The sequence below is a fragment of the Hyalella azteca genome, unplaced genomic scaffold, assembly GCF_000764305.2.
Source record: "Hyalella azteca isolate HAZT.00-mixed unplaced genomic scaffold, Hazt_2.0.2 contig5148, whole genome shotgun sequence".
Classification (NCBI taxonomy): domain Eukaryota; kingdom Metazoa; phylum Arthropoda; class Malacostraca; order Amphipoda; family Hyalellidae; genus Hyalella; species Hyalella azteca.
This window is the reverse complement of record NW_025935347.1, coordinates 1-16,342: the sequence shown is the minus strand read 5'-3', so window position 1 is coordinate 16,342 and position 16,342 is coordinate 1. Positions and strand designations below refer to the sequence as shown.

At 36.0% G+C, this 16,342-nt stretch overlaps 1 protein-coding gene across 1 annotated transcript; it reads left to right on the top strand.

The window, feature by feature from the left end:
• Window positions 1–1,500: 1,500 nt before the first annotated feature.
• LOC108672442 (26S proteasome regulatory subunit 4-like) lies at window positions 1,501–15,902 on the top strand (the record flags this gene model as incomplete). Its single annotated transcript, XM_018160107.2, has 3 exons — window positions 1,501–1,667; window positions 14,389–14,542; window positions 15,778–15,902. Coding segments are annotated over exons 1-3 (282 nt in total), but the record flags the coding sequence as incomplete, so codon positions are not given.
• Between the last annotated feature and the right edge of the window lie 440 nt (window positions 15,903–16,342).

Here is a 16,342-nt window from a genome sequence, read left to right as displayed (position 1 = left end):
CATTAATCAACGTACAGAGATGGTTCTGGTACCGTTAGATGCGTCAGAATATAAGCTTTAAGATGAGTATAAAAACCGAAAAAGACAAAATTATCGATTTTGGGGCAGACGCTCCCCTTAAGGTGTTAAATAATAATAACGGTTTCACCGTTTAGTAGGCCGTAGGCCTGTCGTCGATTCTTAACATCGCAGAACATTCACAGCATTTTGCGGTCTCGAACTCGAAACTCACTGCTACAATTCTGCTGTGCTTAACCGCCCGGCCTCCTTGCCGATTCTGACCAGAAACTGGCGCACAGAGCTGGGATCGAACACGCGCCTCTCTGTGCCAATCTTGGTACTCTGAACTTTAACCACTGGGCCACCCCAGTGGTTAAAGCTAGGAATGGAGAGATAGGACACTAAGACTGTATCAGATGAAAGCGATGCCAAAATATGAATGCATGTATTGATGGTTGTAGGGGAGGGGACTTGCTGCTTTGTGTGAGGGCAGGGGCGCTTAGTGTGAATGGTCGTACATACGTACAGGTGGAATGAGAGGAGGGAAGACAAAAGTGTGATGTGGATGAGAGAGAAACTGTGGAGCATTTGTTGTTGATGGAATGTGGGGCGTATGAGGGAGAGCATTAGTCTATGAAGGAAGTGATTCTGAATGAGGGAGGTGAGATTAACGAAGTGGGGTATGATAGAACAATTGAAGAGTGGATGTCAATGATTATGGGTTTGTCTGTGGGAACAACTGTAGCTATGTATGAGAATGAGAAAAGATATTTGGAAAACGTGTGGAGGTTTAGGGAGAGGAGGGGAATGGTAAGAGTGGGGTCTTCATGAGAGGAGGGTTGAGAGAGAGGAGGGTGGGAAGGCGAAGGTGACCGTGCCGAATGTTTTAGTACATTGTTTCTGTTTTTTTTAGGATGATGTCATGTATAAGCGAATGTTTTGGTCCTTAATGATTGTATTGAATACCAATTATTCAAACTTTTTGTTGACTGCCGATTGCGACGTGAAGTTTCAATTTTTTGCGATAGTAAAATATTTTTTATGCAGTGTGAATGACCGATCTAAAGGTCGTGACCGGAGGTCAGCACGCAGCCTTATTTCAACTCCTAATGTCGATAATCATTTCCATCTTCAATTTGGTCTTTATCGATTTCGATTTAACAAAGTTATGCGTGGAAAACCTGCAAATGCGTGGTACTTTTTAGCCATGACGCGGCACCAATAAACTGCATAATGAAAAGACCGCTCGGGCACTTTTTTTCAAACTCCTCAGCCTAAATAATAACTTTCAGAAATAATAACCTCAACTTATTTAGAATGTTGGAATAAGTTCATGAGTAAAGTTTAATTTTAATGTGTTCAGAATTTTTGAAGATACAGTATTGACATATTGTAAGTTTAACTAAAATAATTTGCTCGTGACTCAGCACAATTCTCAAACTTGGGTATGATTTCATGCTGTAGTGTCAGTAGCTTCATGAAAGCAAATAAGATTTTAAATTTTCTCTGTCAAACATTTTGCGCAGGGAAGTTTTCTTGTTTGAAAATAGCGTGTCGATCCTTGAACTCTGGTAACAATATTGGGCAAAAGAGCCTGTCATTGAAAATTGCATCTGAGCGAGTTGAGTTGTTAACGTTAGAGAGAATTTACTCCAAGTTTTGTTATGGTACGTAAATTGTCACTCATTTTTTGTGAAATATTTTCAGTAAGTCTTCTATGGCATTCATCGATATACGAGATTCATCCCCATAATTTATTGTTCATTAGTAATACTTAATCACAAAAAGTAGGGTTAAAAAAAGTGTTCATAACTTCATTCTGTTAACTTGGCTGATTCAAGGAGCTAAACAAACTGGGTATTGGGCATTTTAAATAATAATGGGCAATGAGCATAGTTGCTCACAGTGATGAACGAGAGGGTCTTCCTTTATTCTGTATTGACATGGTGACTAGCTGTGTGTTACATTTTAAATCTAGTTAAATGTCTATGAGTATAGCTATAGTATAGGTAACTCAGTAACTGTAGTAGTGAGTCCATGGTGGCAAACCAGTTACCAGTGATTTTTTAGAATAAGTTCATTTTTAATTTCCTCATTTACTCAAGATTTTAACAGATTTCTTATGTATGATAATTGATAATTCTGGTATCCAAGATACTTGACCAGTCTACTTATAGGAGTAGGACTCAAAAATGAACTTGAGGAAGAGTCTAAAAAATTCTCTGCTTTGCCACTATGATTACTGCATAGTGGCAAAGCAGAGAGTTTTTTAGACTCTCTTTCAAGTTCATTTCTGAGTCCTATAAGTAGACCAGTAAAGTATCCTGGATACCAGCATTATCATACATAAGAAATTGGTTTAAATCTTGAGTAAATGAGAAAAGCAAAAATAAGCTTTGTACAAAAATTGAAATTTGCTTAATTAAAAGCCTAATAGCTGTTAATTAAAACGTAATTAAGTAGTGTTCAATATTCGTTAGTGTTCCAATTAAAAGCCGTGTTGTATCCCAATACAGCTCACACAGCAAACGGAATTCAAACACGTGGATGTCGGCATTACATATCAGTTAAATTTGAAGCGCTGACGCAATACAACTCACCACGTGCCGAATATTGCCACACACCGTGTCGGAATATAGGGATTTGGTAGGTTTGCATTCTAAAGGCTTTTAAATAAATATGGCAACATTTTGTGACGTTTCATCGTTGCTGGCGCATAGTACGGTGTTTTGCAAGTCAAATAAAGCAAACAAAACTCGAGTAACGCATACGGTTATTTTTTTATAGTTTTTCATATCTCGATGCGTCCTTAATGTGTCGGAATATACCGCGTTTACCCTATTATAAATTTGGATGGAATAAAAAAGATTTTTGTTAAACCATTTTTTATTTTAAACTATTTTCCTATTAAATATGATAGAAAAACTTTGCAGTCAACCATTGCAATGCTCATTGCTATCAGTATCAGTTTTGAGATCTTATGTTCTTATTAATTTAGAAACAATCATTCACGTGCATGGTGTGATTGTGCTTTGTTAGAGACGAATCAGACTCTGATTTGTCTTTAACATTTGTTATAGTAGTGGAATTGTAGGATCATAGGTCATTATTGGTTTTTTGGCAAAGGGAGCCTGGTTTGGAGTCCAGGCCACACTCAGGATGATGTATGTTTTTGGTGAATTTTCCCGCGCATTTTCACTTTTTTTAAGCTATTGCTGTGCACAGTTGGCGCAATGTAATGAAAATTGATTATCTTCGCGCACGTGTTCGCGCAATCCCGGCCATCTTTATTTTAGAAGAAATTTTCTCCAAAGTCATATGGCAACGCTGAACACCGTCTGTTTACATTTCGTATGTATAATAGCCGCAGTTTACGATTACCGTACGTTCCGTATCCGACAAGGCGGACAACCGGAAGAGTCAGAAGTAACCCGGACATGTCTTACATTTTATTATTGTCAGTTCGACTCGCGTAGTCAATATACTCGCGTATATTGTTGACTAAAATAGTAGAACTATTTTAGCTTTCTAAAGTATGGTGCACGGCGCATTTTTTTTTACCAACGTAGTACGGTGCACCGCGCAGGTTGTTAAAATGACAAAATAAATTCCCACGCACCTGGCACATCTTCCTGACCATGGAGTCCAGGATTGGAATTTTCCTACCTGTTTCTGAAATCTTGTGGCCTGATCATGTACTTTTGTTTAACAAGTAGATATGAGATGGTGTAAACGCGGTATATTCCGACACACTGAGGATGCATCGAGAAATGAAAAACTATAAAAAAAACGTATGCGTTACGTAAGTTCTGTTGCCTTCACATGACTCTCAAAACACTTCACTACGCATCAGCAACGATTAAACGCCACAAAATGTTGCCATATTTATTTAAAAGCCTTTAGAATGGAAACCTACCAAATCCCTATATTCCGTCACTTTGTGTGGCAACATCCGACACGTGGTGNTCATATAAAAAAAGTGTTCTGCCTTAAAAAAAACGTTCTAGGCAACTAGAAGATATAGTGGCAAAGCAGAGAGTTTTTTAGACTCTTCCTCAAGTTCATTTTCGAGTCTTGTAAGTAGACCAGTAAAGTATCTTGGATACCAGAATTATCATACATAAGAAATCTGTTAAAATCTTGAGTAAATGAGGAAATTAAAAATGAACTGATCAGTTCTAAAAATCACTGGTTTGCCAGTTGCCACTATGCTAGAAACAGGTTTGCAGGCCTTCAGAAGTTGGCTTTGGTTACGGTAGCTATTAGCGTATGAACGTCAAGTCAAGGTCCCATGCAAGATTGTTAATTGCGCGCGTCACTCACAGTCACAGATGAGCAAGAGGGATGGATCTACAGAAGAAAATACTATTTACTCCCAACATAATAGTTTCAAATTATATTTAAAAAAACATTTATGGCACCTATTTGTTACCACAGCTTTCAAATTGAGGACAAACTCATCGGCAGTTGGAGAAACTTCTCGAAGAAAAGGCAATGCACAACAAACAACATGACACTTCACAGTTGACTGACTAGAATAGACTCAATAGTCAATAGAGTACTTGAAAGTCAAAAATTTAGCATTTAAACCTTTAGATTCTGTGAACCTTGTGATTTCTTCATTATTAAAACTTTAGAAGGCTCACAATATATCACGTAAAGTTTTCACTCTATTATCATCTCCAAGTTCGGGAGCTTTATCTGCAGTTAATTCAGTTACCTCACACACCGATTGCTTAACAAGAACTAACAAGTAAACAGTAAACACTAACCATCGTTCCCGACACTTTGGCTGTTGCACATGATTGATTCTGCATTTATAACATTTACGATTTACAAAGGTTATTAAACCATTCTGTTGAATGCCAGTTACTGATGAATTTGTAATATAGAAGAATTTGTATCTATCATTTTTTTCAAATGAGTATATTGATGGTTGGTGTCCCTGCGGCCTGCTACCTTCTTTGTTTATGTTTTTCGTTAAATTGGTAATCCTGATTGTAATGGTAGGAGTTTCCATGTCTCAGCTTATTGCATCGGTGGTCAGTTTTGAATTTGTTGATTGAATCATAGGCAGTTTTTCATGTATTTGTGAGTGAGTGTACATAGTGAAGATGTTATTATTTGCAATTTCCATCAATAATGACATAACTACACTATTGTATTACGCTCTTGAAATAAGAATTGTAGCATTACGCATTAAGTTAGCATCAGGGCATTAACATTGTGTGCATTTGAGGCAGTCCCTTCTAGCTTTCTATCGCTGGTTGGATTCCAGTGGCTGTGACGTTGCACACGTTCTAGGGATGATTGGATCCCTGTGACAGTACGTTGGACGCGTTCAAGCGTTGATTGGATTCTTGTGACTGTTACGTTGGACGTGTTCAAGCATTGATTGGATTCTTGTTACTGTGAAGCGCTGTTTTTTTTTTCAATGAAACAGCTGTGGCATCTTGCAGAGACTCATCAGTGATGATGATGGACTGAAAGTGGAAGTGTGCTGGACATTCCAGATTTTTGGGTCCTGCTTTCCAATTTGCTATGTATACCAGTTAATATATTACCCCTCTGGATTTCCACACTGCTGGCAAAGCAGAGACTTTTTTAGACATTCCTTCAAGTTCATTTTTGAGTCCTATAAGTAGACCAGTAAAGTATCATGGATACCATCATTATGATACATAAAAAATTGAGTTAAATCTAGAGAAAATTAGAAATGAACTGATTCTATAAAATCTGTGGTTACTGGTTTGTCACTATGGCCGTCTCCCTTGCCCTAATAATACCGGAATTACTAATACCTAACTAAGCCGGGGTGCAACCAGCATGGTAAAACTTCAGATTAAGTGCATCCAAAAAAACAGTGTTTTTTTTTTAATTATATGTTTTTGGGATGTAGATTAAGAATCTGAAATCCGTTTTTGGCAGTTGGCATCAGAAAACTGATTTTTTTCCTATTTTTTATACATTTTCTATAGAAAAACGACAATGGGGGACCCATGGGGAACCGGGGGTTTTAGGGGGGGGGGCATGCCTGAGGCTCTAATTCGTCAGAAAAAATCGGGCAAAATAGGCAAAAAATTGGAAAATTTTATTAACCTAACCTAGCACTATTTTTGGGTTTTACATAGGTTTACAGTCATTTCCAGATCAATATAGATCATTTCCAGTCAAAAAAAAATTATCCAAATTTTCACCAATTTTGCTTATTTTTAATTTTTTTTTATGAATTAGAGCCTCAGGCATGTCCCCCCCCCCTAAAACCCCCAGGTCCCCACGGGTCCCCCATTGTCGTTTTCTATAGAAAATATATTAAAAATGGGGAAAAAATTGGTTTTCCGATGCTGACCGCCAAAAATGGATTTCAGATTCTTAATCTACACCCCAAAAATCATATAATTAAAAAAAAACACCCTTATTTTGGATGCACTTAATCTAAAGTGAACCCACCAGCATTGCCAAGATATGAATTTTTAGCCTAAAGTATTGCCAGCCATTTTCAAGATCCGTTGCTGGGTAATTTTTAATAAGAAAGTGCTGCATGCAACTTTGATAGTATATCCCTTACTCTCCATGCACTGCAACACTTCCACACATTGCAACTGATTTCCTGGCAAGCTTAACTGCATCCTGATCCATCTGGTGTACCGTAAAATAGGGTAACTTAGACTCCCGGGGTAACTTAGACCACTTTTAGTTCTTTTAACAAAAACCCTCAAAACTCAAAAACTATTTGACATAGAAAAATTTTTCAATGGGCATTAGAAAGATAAAAAATTATGCATATCTAATAGGTTAAAAAATTAAAAATGTGACCCATGAAAAAGAACTATTATTTAAAGCCTGTCATAGAACCCCCTCCAATTTTTTTATTTTTTGGTAAAATAACTCCAGGTTTTGGTTCATTGTAGTAGAACTCTTCTAGTTACATATGCAAATGACAAATTTGAGGAAAGTGTCATAGTTTGCAAATGGGGGGGGGGGGACCTCCCCCGAATAGGGAAACTTAGACCACCTAATGTCAGCCCTGACGGGGTAAAATAGACCGGCTTGGAAATTCATTTAAAATTCCCATATATAACATATCTCATGTTTGATACACCTATTAATGTTTTTTCTTTAGGTTTCAGACTCTACAGAGTCTTATATATGGTAATTTTAACTTAATTTCCAAGCCGGTCAATATTACCCCTTCATGGCTGACATTAGGTGGTCTAAGTTCCCCTATTTGGGGGCAGTGCCCCCCATTTGCAAACTATGACACTTTCCTCAAATTTGTCATTTGCATATGTAACTAGAAGAGTTCTACTTCAATGCACCAAAACCTGGAGTTATTTTACCAAAAAATATAATTGATTTTACCACCCAGTTTAAGATACCCCATGAGCTGGGGTAAAAAAGACCATTACTTTTTTTTAAATTACATCAAAACTATTAGAGGCAGGAGCCAGCAATTTATGTTAAGTGAACCTAGAGTGTAGACCTGTATTTTGCATGTTTAAATTTAAGTTTAATTTAGCTAGTAAAAAAATGGCATCATTTTAAGAAAAAAGTAGTTTAAGTTACCCCATTTTACGGTACCAGAAACCTTACTGTGTGCACTTGCAGTGTTTCAGATTTGCAGTAATTTTGAAGTAATATCTAAAATGCAATAATTTCAATAAAAATGTGTTGGCAATATCTTCAGAAGGTGTAAATTTTGCTGCTAATGCGGTGCCAAATATCTTTAGATATTCACCTACTGTCAAACAGGGTAAAAAGGGATGGGCGGGGTAAAAAGGGACAGTCCTCCAACATTTTGTAGAAATGTTGTAGCAGCTAAACTAATTAAAATATTGCAAAACTAAAAATAGTGGTATAAAGTTCAACATTTTTACTACCTATCTATGCAGCATAAAGCAAGTTGAGAAATCATACATTTATTATCTCTAAAAAATCCCGGAAAGAAAGTGTAAAAAGTGAGATTTTGGAAAAGTACCTCTGCTAAGGTCTGTAACAGAAGAAAATATTTGTCATGTTGAAAACTTTTACTTACATAAAAGTTGCACACTAGTGTTGGCTTAAAAATGTGATTGACAGAATTTGCATACGTCATACCAAGAAAAAGTGGGGTAAAATGTCTGCAAAATGGGGTAATAAGGGATCTCCTCCCCCCTGGGTAATAAGGAACACCCCTAAAATTGCATTTACAGTAGAACCAGGGTTAGCAAAAGCTCCAATTAATGAAAAAATCAATTAACAACAAAGAATTTTGATTACATTTACCTCGCTCTGTGAAAAAAATTTCACTTAATGAAAATTTACTGCATCAGTCATCACAAAATTGTGCATAGAATGTCACAGATAGAATTGAGCACTGGGCAAAAAAGTAATTAACTTAAACTATGATTTATTTCTCAAAAATATATGATGGTTGTCAATCTTAACTCAATTAAAATTGTGCAGAATTACATACCATCCTGTAAGCTTACCGTCAAACAGGGTAAAAAGGGACAGGTGGGGTAAATAGGGATGCGCGTCCCACATTTCATAGAAATGTTGTAGCAACTACGGTAAACTAATCAAAATATTGCAAAACTAAAAATAGTGGCGTAAACTTTAACATTTTTACTATCTATTGTGTATATAAAGCTAGTCAAGAAATCAAACATTTACCATCTCTAAAAAATCGCTGAAAAAGGTGTGAAAAGTGCGATTTTGGAAAAGTACCTCTGCTAAGGTCTGGAGCAAAAAAAAAATTATTTGCTGTATTAAAAAATTTTACTTACCTAAAAGTTGCACCCAGGTGTTGGCTTGAAAATGTAATTGACAGAATTTGTCTATCTCATTAAAAAAATGGCAGCCATTTCCGCGCGACAGGGTAAAACATTTTCTGTTTCAGGTATGTTTTTCACGATCTTTTTTGTTTTAGTAAAATCACTAGACTCGATTAAAATTGTGCGAAATTACAAACCATCCTTTAAGCTTACAAATACCGTAAAATGGGGTAACTTTGACCACTTTTTTCAAAATGATGCCATTTTTTTACTAGATAAGTTGAACTTAAATTGAAATGTGCAAAATACAGGTCTATACTCTAGCTTCTGTCACCATAAATTGCTGGCTCCTGCCTCTCATAGTTTAGTTGTAATTTCATAAAAAGTGATGGTCTTTGTTACCTCCTCTCTTGGGGTTTCTTTGACCGGGTGGTAAAATCAATTTAATTTTTGGGGAAAATAACTCCAAATAACTCCAGGTTTTGGTGCATTGTAGTAGAACTCTTCTAGTTACATATGCAAATGACGAATTTGTGGGAAGTGGCATAGTTTGCAAATTGGGGGCGCCACCCCCCCAATGGGCAAAATGTGACCACCTAATGGCAGCCGTGATGGGGTAACTTCATTGATAATAATATGGATAAAGTAATATATCAATGAAGAAAAACCAAGTAAAAATCACAGAAAATTTCATTTATTCTACGTTTACATCATCTACAAAGGAAGAGGACTTCAGAGTGCTGTTAGTAATAGATGAGTTCACTCAGCATGCTTCAAATGTTTAAAATTTAGTTTTATTTCAAGTGTCCATTTTTACCCCATTTCAAGATTGATTCAGGAGCCTTTTATATTGCGTCTAGCACCTCACAAATAGCATATGGAATTTTTTGGAGATGACATATGATAGCCCTTGCAAAGACCTTTAAAATGAGCCCAAACTTGTTTATGAAATGTTTCATGGTAAGAAGTTATTAACAAAAAACGCTCATAACCGTCCCTTTTGACCCTGTTTGAAGGTACTTTCTGCACCCTGGTGCCTAAGCAAATGTCTAATACAATACAAGTTCAATTTGCAAATTAAATTTAAAATATAAAGACTTGAGAAGTAAAATATTTTGCTTTCCTACCTAGGTTACATTTTCAGGCTCACTTCACTCCTTTGTTCATATTTCAAGCTTTATGATTCATGCCAATTTATCTAATGCACTGGCTTGCATTTTTTGCTATGTATTTCAAGATGTTAGAACTTTGACATTAGAATGTGATAATAGCAAAACTGAAAATAATAACTATATCACATTTGTAAATGCTCACAATAACAAGGTTTGTACTGGTCATGGAAAACCTGGAAAATCAAGAAATTTGATTTTTTATTTTCCAGGCCTAGAAAGTCATTGGATTTCATTTCAGGTCATGGAAAGTAATGGAATTTGCAAATAAAAGAAGAAAAAAAATGAAGTGTGTGCTGCATGTGTTAAACTGTTTGTGCAGTCTCTTGTTTCCTGCATTCTGATTAGCATGCATGAAACAAGAGACTGTGACACAGTCTCTTGTTTCATTTGTTCTGATTGGTTCTCCAGTCACTTGACTGTCGGTCACATGACTGGAGAACCAATCACGTGAGCTTGGTCACCAAGCTTAGTTGCATTCGAAAACTTTTTTATCTGCAGTGGCAAAATGCAATTTCAATATCACCATGTCTGGAAAGTGTAAATTTCATGACTTGTGGTTAAGAATAGAAGCTTATTGTGACTGGCTTGCTCACCATCCAAAGCATGAAGGTATGGCAATATCATGTACATTGTTCTCAAAAGACTTTGATGTGTCAAATATGGAGGAAGCAGTTTTGAAGAGCCATGTTGCCTTTGGAGAGCTATGCAATTACTTGTTAGCTATTTATAAACTGTAGGAGATGATAAAATACCGTATCCATGGTTATTCTTTCAGTCATGCTAAACCTGTCATATACGAGTCTTGGAAAATTATATTGGTGGCCATGAAGAGTAATGGAGAAGTCATGGAGTTTTTTTTCTAAATACCAGTACAAACCCTGCAATAACTGTCATTGGGAATCACTTACAAGTTTGAAACTTTGAGATTGCATTGCTCTGTTTGCTCTGGCATCCAAGCAAACATGGACTAGTAAAGCGAGGCTTGTGCCTTGTGGTGACGTCATATGTGCACACATGATATATCACACGTGACAACGCATGATGGAGCAATTTTGTGGGCTACAAATAAATAAATAATTGAGTAAAAAATATGTTGCTGAAACACTTGAGCAGCCTGTGCCTAATTAGAATTTGATATTATTATCTCGTTAGTAAAACATACTAAAGTAACTAAATAAAAAAAGTTCATTTGCTTGCCGCTGCGGCGGTGCTGCTTGGTGCTGGCCAGGGTGCATAGGGTGCAAGTAGAATTGCCAAGACATGTATTTTTAGCCCAAAGCATTACCAGGCATTTTCAAGATGCATTGCCAGGTAATTTTTAAGAAAAAAATGCTGCTAACAACTTTGATAGTCTATCCCTTGCTCTCCACGCACTGCAACGCTTATGCTCATCGCAACTGATTTCTGGACAAACCTGCATCCTGATCCATCCAACGTACCAGAAAGCGGAAACCTTACTGTGTGTGCTTGTGGTCTTTCAGATTTGTAATAATTGCAATAATTTCAATGTAATTTCTTAAATGCAATAATTTCATTCCAAATGTGTTGGCAAGATCTTCTGAAGGCGTAAATTTTGCTGCTGATGCGTCACCAAAGATCTTTTGACATTGACCCACTTTCAGCACCCTGGGGTGCTGGTGTTGCAATGTGTACATGGGCCATTATAGACTTGAAATATGCTTTGCTTCAAATTAAATTTTACAAAATTGAATAATAAGTACCGTAAAATGGGGTAACTTAGACCACTTTTTTTTATAAAATGATGCCATTTTTTTACTAGCTAAATTAAACTTGAATTGAAACATGCAAAATACAGGTCTTTACTCCAGCTTCACTCACCATAAATTGCTGGCTCCTGCCTCCCATAGTCTTTATGTAATTTCAAAAAAAGTGATGGTCATTGTTACCCCAGCTCTTGGGGTAACTTAGACCGGGTGGTAAAATCAATTATATTTTTTGGTAAAATAACTCCAAATAACTCCAGGTTTTGGTGCATTGTAGTAGAACTCTTCTAGTTACATATGCAAATGACAAACTTGAGGAAAGTGTCATAGTTTGCAAATGGGGGGGTCCTGCCCCCCAGGTGGTCTAAGTTCCCCCAAACGGGAAACTCTGACCACCTAATGGCAGCCCTGACAGGGTTAACATAGACCGGCCTGGAAATTAAGTTAAATTACCATATATAAGACTCTGTAGAGTCTGAAACCTAAAGAAAAAACATAAATAGGCTGTCAAACATAAAATATGTTATATATGGTAATTTTATATTAACTTCCAAGCCGCTCTATGTTACCCCGTCAGGGCTGACATTAGGTGGTCTAAGTTATCCCATTTGGGGGCAGCGCCCCCCATTTGCAAACTATGACACTTTCCTAAAATTTGTCATTTGCATATGTAACTAGAAGAGTTCTACTACAATGCATCAAAACCTGGTACCTGGAGTTATTTAACAAAAAAAAAATAAAAAAATTGGAGGGGGTACTCTGACAGGCTTTAAATAATAGCTTTTTTTCATGGGTCACATTTTAAATTTTTTAACCTATTAGATATGCAAACTTTTCAAATCTTCCTATTGTGTTATGTGGCCTCAGTATTAGGCCTTTAATGCCCATTGACAAAATTTTTCTATGTCAAATAGTTTTTGAGTTGTGGGGGTTTTTGTTAAAAAAACGAAAAATGGTCTAAGTTACCCGCCGGTCTAAGTTACCCCATTTTACGGTACTCATTATTGAACATCAAGAAATAAAATTAATTATATGTTACTAATTTCATTGTACTTTCAGCAGAATGAATATTACATTTTGTATTATTTTTTCTTTTTTATATGGCTTTAGTTCATAGAAAACTTTTCACCAAAGACTTAGTTGCTACAGAGTAGTAATGGAGAATTCATGGGAGGAGCTTGCACATTTTACTTGAAAATTATAATTTCAGGTAATGAATTTCACCTGTAACAAAGCATAGAAATAGAATAGAATGCAACTTTTATGACAAGTTTGTAGCATGAACATGTACCTAATGCATGAACTTGGCAATCAATAATTCAATGTACTTTTGTACACAATGAACACTACCTTAAAACTGATTGCCTTTGTGAAAAAAGTGCTGGGCAGCTTTGGCGGCAAGCTGTACCAGTAGCTGCAGCAGCTTGGTTGAGAATTATAAAAAGGAATGACCAGAACAAAGGGCAAAAATTGAGGTTTCTACATGAATTTCAATACTTGACATTCTATCATCTTTCATTAAACTTCCCAATATGACATCAAAGTTATTTTCATCACTAAAAGGTACCCTTAGTGGAATTGCAGCCAAGTGAGTAGATAATGAAAATTTCTCTTGAAAAACAATTGGTCCTGTCATAAACTCATAATTCAAGATTTTTCATTTGTTTCCAAAGATACCTACATCACTCAAATTATGCTACCAGTTGTGGGGACTTTTAAAAGTAAATGACTCCTGTGCGCCAATTGAAAACTGCAAGTTTACCATTTTGTTGTGTTTATTGTGATCTGGGCGGGGTTTGTGCTCATATACCTACATGTATTTTTAGTTACTCAAGATACACTGGAAGCTTCAAATCAATCCCATATAGGTATGATGATGTGGCCAGGGAGGAGGGGACTGTGCCATTAGGAACTTTTGGAAGTGTGATACATTCAAGCCAGTAGTGATGAAATGCATATAAAAGCATTTCCAGTTTTATTTACCTATTTACCATAGGGGTATACATTACAGTTGAGCTACCTTGAGATCAAATCTTATAATTAAATTGATATCACCACAATACATATAAAGAAGTGTAAAGCCATTATTATTGAACCTCAAAAGCTTAAAGAAAATTCGCTGGGATTATGAAGGCCTGTTGGGTCTCCAGTCCAGAGGCTCCTGGCTGTGCTGTGCAAAGGGGTTGCTATGGCTGCATAGTTATTGCCCATCTGAAAGTCAATGATATCATTAGAACACATTGTGTTTAATGGGACATTGTCAGTTTGAGCCTAATATAATTCAATACATGTGATCTAAGAAATGAGAAGTTTTCTTATTTTAGTAATAATTGACATTTATCTTCTGGAATATTGGACTTGAAATGCATGCTTCAAATAAAGAAATGGATAATTAGGTACCTATCAACAATCAGTAAGATATTTAATTTGTACAAGATAATTTACTAAAGTAATAAAATACAAAAAAACAAAAGCAATCAATCAATCAATATCTAATGAATATTTTAGGCTGATGAATATCATTTTTACTAATGCATTTAATTTTCAACTACACATTGAATACCATTCTAACATCAGGATTTGTAGTCTGCCCTGGTTTGGCCCAGTCTTGTAGTTTGCTTAGATTTAACCCACCCATGCTACTGATGCAGATGATAGAGATGGATCTAATGATGGAGATGCAGCTAATGATGGCAATGGAGCCAATAGTCTGAATGAATTTGTTTTGTTTTGCAGGGCCAACAACAGAGTGGAGGGTCTGGAGGGGGTGGCGGAGCTGACGGAGACAAGAAAGACAAGAAGAAGAAATATGAGCCGCCCGTGCCAACACGTGTGGGCAAGAAGAAGAAGAGAATGAAGGGCCCTGACACTGCTAACAAGTTACCTCAAGGTTTGTGAATATGGCACTCGCATCAACTGGAGCTTGCTTGTATAAAAAAATCTATATATTATGTTTTTATCTATTAAAGTTGCCACTTGAATTAATTTGAATATCAGTATTGACAGCAAAGTTCTAAGTAATAATTTGATATTGTGCATTGAGATTATGGATATGATTCTGAATTTTATTTACGGTTTTTAGTTATTCATTGTAGTGTAACCTAATGCTAAGTGACTCCTTGGCTTGGCAGCAACAAGAGTTAGTGTGATTATACATTAGTAGATATCATTTTCCATCTTAATTAGTTCTTCATAGTTGCACAGCTAAGGGGAAAATTTAGGTTAAGAAATAATTTTAATATGCTCAAATCACACAGAAAATTCGACATTTTAGAAAACCTATATTTTATTTGACTCTTTCTTTTGAAATTATTAGTGATATTTTGAGAGATATTGCTACTTACAAGTTTACAAAAGGGCAGAAAAAGCATGAATATCAGTGCATGAGGTTTAACTTTTTTTCAGATGCTCATATTTTTTTAAATGCTTGTTCATGGTAGTGGGAGGCTCTGATGCTCTGTGTGGAATGATAAGCTCGTGATGGGGGATTGGCAGAGGCATGAAAACATTACCAAGAGTTAGGAGATATTTAGAGAGATTCTAAACTACCATATACAGTGGGGGGAAATAAATATTCGTACACTTGAAAAATCGTATTTTAATGTATGTAAGGACACAAACTTAACAGGAAAAGTGATTTAAATTATGTATAGAGACGCATAGTATTCAAAAATACTATCAAAAGAAATTAAATCTCAATGCAACAAATCTATGCGTCTCTATACATAATTTAAATCACTTTTCCTGTTAAGTTTGTGTACTTACATACATTAAAATGCGATTTTTCAAGTGTACGAATATTTATTTCCTCCCACTGTATGATAACTTGTCAATGATTGTCAATTATTGATTGAATTTATTATTAATGATATGTCACAGTTAGATACCTATTGAATGCATTTCAATATCTAGGCTTAGAACATGAGGTTATTTATACCAAATTCTGCAAAATCAAATTCAAAAATGAGTAAATAATGTCGCGTATAAATTTATCTATTTAGTGCATATCTTTGCCGAAATTTAATAAAAATTTAAATGATGTGATTCTTAATCACAGTTAGTTAGTGGAATGCATGTAAGCAAAAATAAAATAAGTTAATTCTGTAAATTGATTGTTGATTTCAGTTACACCACACACAAGATGTCGCCTCAAAATGCTTAAGCTGGAGCGCATAAAAGATTTCTTACTCATGGAGGAAGAATTCATCCGCAACCAAGAGACACTCAAGCCTCAGGAGGAGAAGGAAGAGGTTTGTTTGATCAATGCACAAATCCAGTTGAATATTTTTTTCAGTAATGTCCACGCTACTACCAAACTTAACTATTGGAAAATACCAGATAATGGTATTCTATATTCACATATTTCTTGCTTTGTTAAAAACATTCACCCACAACGTTGATCAGAAGGTTCAATATAAACAAGAAGTTGTTTGGTGCAACTTTACATTTCAACTTGAAAATTTGCAACTTTCTTTCCTCATTTTACTTTTGCACTGGTAAAGTGTAGTTTGAATTTAGCTACAAAATTTCAGCTTTGTGATGATGAAAGTGTTTTTGTGGATGCCTTTGTGTGCAGGAGCTTGGAAAGCAGATGTACTGCAAGGCAGTCCTACGAGTGTTGTGTGCAGGAGTGCAGTATGATAGATGACATGTGCAGCAGTCCCATGACTGTTGTTGTTGTGTGCAGGAG